The sequence below is a fragment of the Psittacula echo genome, assembly GCF_963264785.1.
Source record: "Psittacula echo genome assembly, chromosome: 20".
NCBI lineage: Eukaryota > Metazoa > Chordata > Aves > Psittaciformes > Psittacidae > Psittacula > Psittacula echo.
This window is the reverse complement of record NC_137756.1, coordinates 7,343,300-7,355,407: the sequence shown is the minus strand read 5'-3', so window position 1 is coordinate 7,355,407 and position 12,108 is coordinate 7,343,300. Positions and strand designations below refer to the sequence as shown.

General features: G+C 43.3%; 1 protein-coding gene across 2 annotated transcripts in view; it reads right to left on the bottom strand.

The window, feature by feature from the left end:
- Positions 1-12,108, bottom strand: part of AGAP1 (ArfGAP with GTPase domain, ankyrin repeat and PH domain 1) — a 320,627-nt gene that overhangs the window by 156,211 nt on the left and 152,308 nt on the right. For both annotated transcript variants that reach the window (XM_080632007.1, XM_080632008.1), the window contains exon 9: positions 7,961-8,053. In XM_080632007.1, the coding sequence (XP_080488133.1) occupies positions 7,961-8,053 (93 nt within the window). The remainder of the gene's footprint in view (positions 1-7,960; positions 8,054-12,108) is intronic.

Genomic DNA, 12,108 nt, shown 5'->3' with positions numbered 1-12,108 from the left:
AGTGTGTTAAGTTCTCCAAAGCTTCACAGGAGAGGCTGCTTGGTTTGCTTCCTGCAGGCTCCAGTCCTCCAGCTTCTCTGGGCACCCTGTGCCAGAGCCTCAGCACCCTCACAGGGAAGAGCTTCTGCCTAAGAGCTCATCTCAGTCTCCCCTGTTCTGGCAGGTTAAAGCCATTCCCCTTGTCCTGTCCCTACAGGTCCTTGTCCGAAGCCCCTCTCCAGGTTTCCTGTAGCCCCTTTATGCACTGGAAGGCTGCTCAGAGAGGTATAAATTCAAGTAAGCTTCCTGAAACTGCAAAAAGCCAATTAAATCCAGGAACATTTTAATGCCATTTTATTCCAAATACTTAAGACTACTGCTTTTCTTGGGATGGCATCTGAATATAATCACAGAAAACCCACACAAAACCAACTTCCACAGTCGAATTAAACATTATTCCAGGCAGGCACATGGAGCTATTGCCATTCCTCTGATGTAAGGGCACATTTGATCTAATTGGAAAAAATATTTCAAGTGCACTGGGAATAGTCACTGTTAACTGAATGCAACAACGAAACAGGAAAAAAGAGCATGCAGACCCCAGGGAATTACCAAATCAATTAACAACTAATTCAGGAACTAATTTCTGTATTGCCTCTTAGCACAAAACTGTATCTTTAATTTCTCCTGCAATAAGCATCACCATGATAGTCCTAACACACTCTGACGCTTAAAATGAGTTTACAAGTATCTCTTTTTGATTGGCTATATAACATTATTTCTTCACAGTTCAATGCAACCACAGCCAAGTGCTCTGGAATATTTAATTATACTGGTAGCTACCAGTTAACAATTTACAGAAGCACAGTGAGTACAAAACATTTTATAACTAGTAATCAGCTAATTAAAACCACAGCAAAATGTGTATGTTCTGATTGTAAACACTTGCAGAGGAATTACACAGAAGATTTCAGCACTAAGAGTATTTGGCTAAAAACTCTACCCTCGTGTTTGTACAAGCAGATCTGGATACTGATTACTGTGATTATGCAGAAGTGTGACAGCAGAAATTACACCTTACACTAGATAGAGATAAATAAAAGCTATGTCATCTGCCCATTCCTGTAAATCACATCATTCCTCAGTTTTGGAAAGCCACTCTCTGGAGACATCAACACTGGCTTTCAAACAACTACCTTCAAGTCCACATGAGCATCAATAAATAAAAACCAAAGTAGAAGCATTTTGGTGAATGCTTTGGTGCGGAAAATAGAGCAGAAGCAGCACCACAGTGGTTTGGGCCTCTTTGTCAGTAAACCTTCCCCAGGCACCTTCCACTTAGAGCAGGTTCTTCCAAGCCCCATCCAGCCTGGCCTTGAACACTGTCAGGGATGGGGCAGCCACAGCTGCTCTAGGCAATCCAGAAGCCATAGGATAAACCCTAGTGCTCAGCAATGGGTCACAGAGCCTACTAACATAGTAGTTGTAGCACCATGTGCCTGTCCTGCTCTTCATGTATCATCTGTTTTCACCCTGTCAAGTCAGATGAATTAAGCAAGAATAGATGCTGCGATGGTTGCCTATTTGTTCTCTCTTTTCGTAGACTCAAAATAAACATTTATATTCAGGAAACCTGCTGCAAAAAGCGTGTATTGTTTATGACTATGGTGGGTCTCAGCTCTGACACTTGCTTGAAGCATTCCAGTGCTCTTCTGCTAGTGAGGATGACTGAGGACAGCACTTTGACTGACTAGACGTGGCAGACAATCACTTCCCAAAACCCATTTCCAAGACAGTGCCATACTTGCTGCAATGCTCTAACAGCTGTACGGACAGCCCTGGGTATCTTAAGGGAAAATACATTTTGGGTAGGATGTTCCTTCTGGTTCAATGGGAAGGACCAAGATAACCTAGTGTTGTGTGTCATTCCACACAAGAAATGTGCAACCAGCACTGCATGCAAACACCCAGCTGGAGTTAAGGATTAACAACAGACAAGAAGGTTAGGAAGGAAAACAGCACTGGTCAAGCGGAGGCAGGACTGAGCTGCATTGGTAAGGAACTGAAGAGAAGGAAGCTGAGCGGCACAGAGCATTAGGCACACAGAAGGTCAGACAGATAACGGAGCAAAGCCCAATAAAATCCAAATTAAGCCTTAAAACCCCTCTTTTGGAAATGGAGCAATGAAGACTGATAGTTACAGTCCCAACTATTTGGGCTAAAAGGCTGCAACAAGACAAGTTGGAGAGGGACTTTTTACAAGGGATTGCAGGGACAGGACAAGGCGGAATGGATTTAAGCTCACAAAAGGAAGACTTAGATTAGACATTAGGAGTAAATCCTTCAGTACGAGGGTGCCCAGAGAAGCTGTGGCTGCCCCATCCCTGGCAGTGTTCAAGGCCAGGTTGGACACAGGAGCTTGGAGCAACCTGCTCTAGTGGAAGGTGTCCCTGCCCACGGCAGATGATCTTTAAGGTCCTTTCCAACTCAAACCATTCTAGGATCCTATGAGTCTACGAGCTCTGGAAATGCAGTGATCAGAACTAAGGGAAGAAGTGCAAATGGATAGTCTAAACTTGTACGTGCTGATGGAAGGAAGGAAAACAGTCAATACCAGAAGATCCTGTCTCACCTCACAGCTCTTCTCCACGCCCTCCACAGCACAGACTGCGGCTGCAAGGCATTCATTTGGTCAGGCTGTAAGAAGGCTGCCGCTCGAGTTTTCTAGCAAAGCCTCTCCAGACAAATATACCAGGAGTGACTGCTAAGACCAAGTCTAATAACAGCAAAGTTTGATATAAACTACATAGAAATCCTGTCTGGTTTCAGGGCCGTGCAACTATTGGCAATCTCAGAGCATGCAGGGGAGAGTAGGTTGGGGAAAAAATCAGTGCGAAATAAAGCAATTCCCAGTTTCCCAGAGACTTCTTCCACAGAGCAGTGCACAGTCAACATATGAAGAGTTCACTAGCAAAAAACCTTAATGAAATAAAAAGTTGGGATTCTGCCTTTCTGAAGGACATCTTCAAAACAGCCTAAAAAAGATTTCTTCCTGAATTTTGGACAAATTGCTTCAGTTATTCTTCTAAGGCTGGAGCACCTGGGGAAGGATGGAAAATTGACAGTGCAGTAGTTGGCCTGGAACACAAAAAGTTAAGTAAAGCCTAAGTCAGACATTTGACTTTCTCCATTAATACAATCCTCCGCACACGGAGAAAGGTGATGGATTTTGAAGTTCACCTTTGCAAGTCATGGATGGCAAGTTTTTCACTAAGCCATCAGCGTAACATTAACCAGAACATTTCTCTTCAATCCAGTTTGCTGTTCCTAAAGGATGCAGGAATTTGGGGCCGCAAGAGGTGCAGCACTTCCCGGGATAAGCCAAGCAGGGCAGAGGCAACCTGGCACAATGTATTTTGACCAGTCATTAGTAAAGGAAGAGTCAAGGTTAGCGAGTTGGGCTACATCATCATACAGCATCTGTGATGGAGTGCGAACGGCAAACAGCTGAAAGTCAAGGCCGGCTCTTACGTATTTATTTACACTCTAATAGGGGGAAGATGGGGAGAGAAGAGGAGAAGAAAATAAATAATAAAAAAAAGAGCACACAGCTGCCACCCCAAGCCCAGACCTCCCATCTGCCACCCACGATTTGCATGTCACCTTCTCCAGGCTCATTTGTACTTCATTAACTGCCATTGACTTAACAAGATTTATGCAAATGACACCATAGGAGCTCACTAACTCCCACTGCAATCAAGTGATTATGTATGTACAATTCTCCACAGCAATGAAAAATTAATACATGACAAGCCCCCTCACCGCTGAGCCGAGCTTCTTGCTTTTATTTTTCTTGTTGTGCTTTTCTTCATTTGAATATGCCCTACTGATAAAGCTTTGGCAAGAGTGCAGCAAGCAAAGTCATCTTCCCCAACCACTACAACCCCTAACCTCACCCGTGAAACCACGTCACCCTAAACCCTACAGCCTAATCCATGATGCAAAATGCTCACTCAGGCTACCAGGAGCAAGTCTTCCTGGTCAGAGGAAGTGGTTTTGAACAGAAGATATTCCAAACAGACTGAGCCATTCACCCAAAGTTGGCTTTAAGTGGTATTAGCAATGCTAAAGGAGACAGCTTCAGGAGTTTAAGTGCCTCTTTCTCACACATACAGAACTTTCTGTTGATTTTAACTTGGGGCTAGCACTGCTCCAGACATTTTCTGTCTTTATTTGATCAGGAGAAGGTATTTAAATAGCAAGTGAGACTTCTTTTTCTTCGATTATGGCAGTTGTAGACCTCAGAGGATGCTAAAAACACCGTCGGCCTACAAGAAACCTGGAGAGGGGCTTTGGACAAGGGCCTGTAGGGACAGGCCAAGGGGAATGGCTTTAACCTGCCAGAACAGGGGAGACTGAGATGAGCTCTTAGGCAGAAGCTCTTCCCTGTGAGGGTGCTGAGGCGCTGGCACAGGGTGCCCAGAGAAGCTGTGGCTGCCCCATCCCTGGCAGTGTTCAAGGCCAGGTTGGACACAGGGGCTTGGAGCAAGCTGCTCTAGTGGAAGGTGTCCCTGCCCATGGCAGGTGTTGGAGCTGGATGAGCTTTAAGGTCCCATCCAACACAAACCATTCTATGATCCTGTGATTTAAGGTGTGCTGATCCCACGCAGAAGGTGTTTGTACCTCCTTGGAAAACTGCCCTTCCCAAAATCCCACTCACCTTAATGGTATTTTGGCAGAAGTTAACAGTTGGATTTTGAAAACATTCCTGATTTTCCCTGCCTACGTTTTGGGTTTCTGCTGGGAGCAAGCTTTGTCAGAACAGTTTTATATGGCTTAGCCCAATAAAACCGTATTTAACACTGCAGTGAAAAGTGATTTTTAACATTTTGAAAGGACAGAAAGAATAAGAACATGAACTCTTTGAGCAGTTTGCTTTGTGTTCGGGATATAGCTCTGAAGGAGCCAGGTGTCTCCTTGCAAGGAAATACGCCATTTCACAGTTTTCCCTATTTCACAGTATCACAGAATGGTTTGAGTTGCTATTTGCTGTTTTGTAGTGACACGGTTTTCAGCTTAGAACACAAAATCCACTGTATTTTGTATGAGCTTCAACCATCACGGTTTGTTTGGGTTTTTTCTCAGGGAGGTGGGATGAGGCAGTATAAATCTGCTCAGAAGCTCAATCAACACAACTGAAGCACTTATCTACAAGTATGAGCTTGGACTTAAGCCTTGCACCAGAAGCACTCCCTTGCCAGCAGCCCTTATGAAGTCTTGCTGGCAGGCACATGGAGTGAGAACCCACAGAGAATAAAACAATGTACTGATACAACACATAGTAAACAGGCCTCGTCACTCCATGCTCATGAAGATGTCCCAAAGACATAATAGAAGAGTGAGTAGCACAGGCAGGGCAGTGAAGTGACTTCCAGGCTAACAGGACAACAAACACTGGAAAACGGGCTGACAGAAAGATCAAAAGGAAGTATCATTTAATAGTATCACGATGCTGGAGAGGGGCTCTTCATCAGGTGCTGTAGCAATAGGACAAGGGGTGATGGGTTCAAACTGAAACCGGGCAAGTTCAGGTTGGACATAAGGCAGAAGTTCTTCCCTGTGAGGGTGCTCAGGTGCTGGCACAGGGTGCCCAGGGCAGTGGTGGAGTCACCATTCCTGGATGTATTTAAAAGAGGTGTAGATGTGCACTTACGGGTACAGTTTAGTGGTGGACTACGCAAGGGGAGGTTTACAATTGGACTTGATGATCTTAAAGGCTTTTCCCAACCTGACCAATTCTGTGACTCCCTGGCCATCTGTCACAGAAACATCTCACAACAGAAGGGGCTTCTCACAGGAAGAAGCACAGCAACATGACATCCTACAATTTTTAATTCAAAAAGTTCCTTTTCACAGTTAATGCATGAAAGAGCTCATCCCAATCTCCTCTCTGGCAGGTTAAAACCATTCCCCTTGCCCTGTCCCTACAGGCCCTTGTCCACAGCCCCTCTCCAGGTTTCTTGCAGCCCCTTTAGGCACTGGAGCTGCTCTAAGGTCTCCTTGAAGACTGTCCAGAAAGCAGAAAACCTGTGAACTCCAAAATCCTTGCTCTTGATGTACAAGCACCATGCGAACAGCCATGCTACAGCACTGTGCACCATGCACCCTCCCCTCGCACCTACGAAGTCTTGACGAATAGGATGTATCTGCTCACCTCAGACCTGCTCAAATATTTGCTGCTAATTCCTTGTACATGACAAAATGCAATCGCCATAATTGGGAATAATAACAAGAAGTCCACCAAGTGGGGGTTGCAAGGGGAATTCTTCAATACAGACATTCAAGAGACTGGAAGGGGTGTTTCATTACAGCATGGAATAGCGCAATCACACTTAAAATGCTTCTCTTACAATGCTCTTCCACCAAGTGCATATTTAATCAGATTAATTTCATACAGCAGCATTTCAGCAAAGAACAGCATGGATGCCTTGAATAAATATTGACAAGCGTAATCCTCAGTTTTTCATTCTCAGCTGCGTTCACAGACACTTTTGTTTAATTACCATTACCCAAAAGAGTTCCAGCCGGTCTAACCCATCTCATACCATACAAAAGCTGGAGGAAAAAAACCTGCAGCCTGTTTTAAATGCCTGGAATCTCCTCCCCTGAACGCAGAGCCAAATACTGAGCTGCTCTGCTTTCAAACTGCTCTGCTCAATTGCAGTGTGTTTGATTAAAATTTGCCTACTAGAGATTCGGAGGCATGACGGCACTTCTGCTGCCTGATGGTCCCTAAAGGTCTTTTTAACTGCCTTTAATAAGGAAAAATCACTGCAAACAGGTCTCTCCCTTACCCTCCAAAAGTAATAAAACCTCAAAACACACAAACCCACCCCCAAATAGGAGATCGAGGGCTATACGGTAAGATGAAGCATGGACTGAAGAGGCAAGTGACCCTCTGAAGGGTAAGAAAGCCACCAAAAGAAATGGGAAACAACCACGTGAGAACAAAATAAGCTCCCGTCCCTCAGCACTTTTGCTGTCTCCAGCAAAGTAACTCACATGAAAGTAAACCCTTGCAAACACTATCCCAGAAGCTATTTGTGAAGCACCCTATACAAATGCTTAGTGTAGTGTTTTAAACCCTGTGATTTCAGTGTAATCTGATTCGAGAAAGAATATGATCTCATTCACCCCAATCCTTCACGTCAGATGCCGGCATTGCTTTTGCCTTTCAAAGGAGTGTTCACAACTCCAATTTAGCATTGAGTTTCCGGGCTAATGAAAGTGCATCCAGGCTAGTAAACCAGACCAAAACAAATCCTTGAATTCAAGTCCTGTTGTGTAATGAGGAAGTTTAATTAAGGCCACACATTACAGCTGTAAACGTTCTCTTATATAATAAGGTCTAAATGAAACTGAACCTAATCAAAGTTACAATTCCTTCATTAGCAAATTACAAACAAGAGCGCACAGCTGACACACCGGCTCTGATTATCACAACTAATTGCCTCGTTGTTACAAACCAGCCTGAAACTGTGTTCAGATGTCCGTCTGCAGTAGCAAATTAGGGCCACATCAGGCTATTTCTGAGATCACAAGGGGCTCTTGTAGAGCGATCTGATTTACCCTGCCGACTGGCAGCACACAGCCCAATCAAAGCCCCCTCTACAAAGGCCACTTTGAAGCCAGCACAGCCTAGAAACCCGCTCCATATGCAGGCCGGCAGACTGCACTTCATTAGGCCTGTTGTCACATTTTCCCTCTTCTTATTCTAATGATCCTATTTTAATACACATAGGAACCTCTCCTAATTGATGTCAAGTGAGTGACTTCCACATTCATCACCGGAGCACATCAAACACGTCTTGGCGCACGGGCCGCCATCAGAGTGTTTAAGACCCGAGGTGTGTCTCCAACTATGGAAAGCAGGGGGAAAAAAAATAGAGAGGAAATAAAAAAAGAAGTATTTCGGCATTACCTGTTTAATTGGGATTGCGCGACCGCTTCCAATGCTATCTGTTCTGCTCTCCAGGACCTTCTTCTCTTTGTCTGGGTCACTCCCTTTCCGAGACTGCAGAGCAAAAAGAAAGTTTATGCTCCATTAAATGTAGCACTTCTTAGAGAAGACTCCCCCCCCCCCTTTTTCTTTAAGCAATTAAAACCAGAAGTATTTTGACACATAAACACAGTCCCAAAGGCCATGAGTTAGAACCTACAGAAGTACACAACCTCCCTAAAACCCCAGTGCTGAAACCTGCCTGTCAATGTTCAACCACGTGTTAGTTTGAAATGGCATTTGGGTTTAAGCAGTTCTCACTGCCTGAAGATCCAGCAGATCAGAGGATGCGTTTCTGAAGTTTCCAATCATAGCTCCGACAGGAGCGAAGGTTCCATCTTCTCATTAAGAAGGGTGATACGTACATGCATACATTTAACTTGCATCTATGTGGGGTTTAGAAATGTTACAGATGACTTAGCAATGTGATTTTACGATGCAGGTCCTGATCCTAGTGACTTTAACTTGTTATTTTTATCTACTTTTGGATGCTTAGAAAGTTGGAATTGCAAGAAAAGGGAGTGACTGACGCTGACAAAAAGTCATCTGAACACAATGAAGAAAAATCAGCATGAGGAAAATGTAACCAGTGTTGAACACTTGAATTGCCTCATCTTGGCTATGTATAACGCTAGAATTGCCCTAGGAATAAGGTCATGGTGCTTACTTCATCCATAAAGTTAGCTGGGAATGTTAAGGTGTGATTCAGATTCCAGTCTGATATTGTGAAAGAAAGCCCAAGCACAATGATTTTGACACATTTATTTTATTACAAAAAGAAGACCCAAGAGTCATCCTCCTTAATAACTGAACTGACAAGTGACAACTTCACTCCATTACTTTTCAATAGGAACATTACTCACACAATATTGGAAATGGGAAAACATTTTCATGTGCTTTTCAAATCAGAGATGATATATGAAAGGAATACATTTGTGGTGTCCAGTACCACAATGGGAAGTTAATGAAAACCAGGGAGACACAAGATCCTGCTTTTCATATATTCAGCGAAAAGAGAGTTTTGAAAGACACTGAAATCGGGAGAACAGTGAGGATTGGGAATAACTAACACCCATTTTCCATATTATACGGAGTGGAAGGGAGAAAAAAATCCCCATAGCAGTTGCCTTTGGGCACAAGAGGAGGGAAGGGGAGGGAAAAAACCCATGAAGGAAGACTTTCAGAAGCACCATTCTAAGCAACACATTTACCCAGCAGGGATCCCGTGCCGCTTTCCCTGCTCCGCCGGGAACAGGCTCCTATCAGTAGTTACTATGGTTCGGGGCTATGGAATGACGTGCCGGGGAATTAAACAAAGAATAAATGAAAGAAAGCAAAACAAGTGGGAGGGGTGAAATCCACTGTTCAGGATAACTATTGTTCCTCATCCTTCAAGCCACATTTCTGAATCTGAAAGTGCCACTTCCCAATAATACGAGGCAAAACAATGCCTCAATGGTGCAAAGCACCCGTTAGTGACATCTTAAAGAAACTCACTGAAGGTACCAAATCCTTGGGAGGGAAGTTGTCAACCTGAATGTTTCTCTTTTACTATTTGGCTTTTTACAAGGAAGGATCCTGCCTCTGAAAAGCAAACTTGAGATTCACGCACTCTTCTTCATGTTTAGTTTTAAATCATCACATCTTCCATTCCATACAAGTAACTGCATCTGGGAATAAGCCATTGCACATAGAAGGGAAATACCAAAGTGCAAAACACTGTCAAATGCCAAAAGTAGAGAAATGTAGGAATTTCTGTTAGGCAGGTTCTATTCTAGCTGCCTGCAATCACAGAACACATAACATTTTCAAGGGAGGATCTTAGCTGGTTCCACTATTTACAAAGACAAATTGTGCATTTAAATAGAGATACATTCTGATCTTTTATGCTTTTATACCTATGGCACATACAATGCACCTTACATCCAACAGCATATAATAAAACAGACTCTAAACCATACTGGACAACATTTGCTAGGCCTTTTTCTGATGTCACACCCACACATTAAGTAGTTTTATTTAAAACTTCATTCAAGCAAACAAGCCCCCCAAAATCCGAACACCTGCACGAACATAATTTGTCTCATTTCCCCTTTGCACTAGAAGTCATACACAGACTGAAAACATAGAACATTACCCAATTTATGGCTGGGAAACAAGATTTAGTCCCAGAAAGACACAGAATCCAGTCCTGAGAGCCCCAGAGATGAGGAAACCAATTTCTACCAGTGGAAACTGAGACCGAGTTCATCTGAACTTCTTTCTAAGTCATGCTTACATTTCACACTGATGTAACACAGATAACACAGAATATGGGAAAGGAGATGTGCTTAACTGCACCACGAGTTCATTCATCCCACACTGGATTGTTCACAGAGTTACAATCAGTTGTTTGCTGAAGTGGACCTCATGTACACCTCCCCTGTGCTATACACCATTATTTAGTTGTCCCTGTTACTACACGGCACAAAACAAATTACATTCACCCTTCTGCTAATATACGATCTATTTTATCACCTAACTACAAAGTCAGCTATTGCATCAATAGCTTTACAGCAAATATTGATAATCAAAGTCAGAAAGATCAGATACGGCATTTAATGCACTTAAACATGAACATGCCGCAAATTCTCGAGCCTATTCCCACTCCAAAGCTGTAATCGATTTAAAGACAATCAGATCTGTTTTCTCCTTAAGCCAATTTTCTTCCAAAGCTAAAAGATCTTCATGTAGGAAACTAAAGCTATTACCTATGCTAGATCACAAGGGGTAATTTGCAATTAAACAGAAATAGATTTGCTTCTGGAAGTGATAAAGGCGTAAGTAACAGGCTAGGAAAGAAGCACAGCAAGAAACCTGGAGCTAAACACTAAAATATTTTGATGACACACTCTGTTCATAGCTAGATAGAAAATGCTGGTCATCTCTTTATTCAATTAAAGCATTCCAGGCTAGAAATTGGCTGATACGGCATGAAACCCAGGGTACAGCAGCGTCACTGTTAAATACAACAGGATGTGGATTACAGGGCAAGGCATTAAACAGCATTCAATATGCCCAGGTCTTAAAGACAGAACTAATTCTGAAGAGTCAAATTATCATTTTCTTTTTCCATAGGACTTGTTTCCCCCCAGTTTCCCCCTGGTTATGAGCCATTAAGACAACGACCAACATCCTTCCATTGTAGTAAATTGTTTCTCACTGCACTATTAATTATCAGAAAGCAGAGCTTTATTCTATTTGTTTATAGCAAGTGCAGCCGAGCTTATCATCTTCTCAAACCTTTGCTGGAGATGGGTATGTACTTTCTCCATTTGCTTTCCCAAATTTACACTTACTCCAATGTAAACCATCCCCTGTTTCCCAAAGGTCAACAACATCCACACAGCCCTTAGAGCATTTTAACATCCTTCAGACCAGGCTCCGTCAGTCGAATGCTTTTGCCGGATGCTGGAGCATCTCAGTTGGATTTCCAGAGGCAGGACTGTGCCGGCAGTTTCTGGGCTGACACTGACATCTAGTGGGGTTGGTAACTCCTGAGTATGCCCTGTCAGCAGAGAGTATTCTCACCACCAGCAAGAAATCCATACGACTGCTATAAAATACTAGTGTCAAAACAGGATACTTTTCCACTCGCTGCTCATTTTTGCCTCTTTTATTGACATCTAGACATTTTTGCACCTAGAGACAAACATGTGGTTTACATTCCTTTGTAGGAGTTTAAAAGATCTTCTTTGAAATCAAAATACCACTGTGGGGATGGACACATGAAATGGGATCACTGGGATCCATGCTGTGTCACTCGGCACTCCAAAATGAGGACAAAACTTTCTCCCTGCTGAATGAAGGCCGAGAGGTCAGATTTTGTTTAGAACACAAGGAAATGGTTTTCCTGGTTTTGTCTGTGGTTCCCTGGATACAACCAAGGAGCAAGCCAGCTTCGGGAAGCAAACGTGACACCACCTTTGGAATGAAAACCCATAAACCCTTTATGATGACAGGGAGGCCATGACTTTCTGAGCACAACCAACACCTAGCTACAATCACCACAGGACTTCATGTGAGCCCAC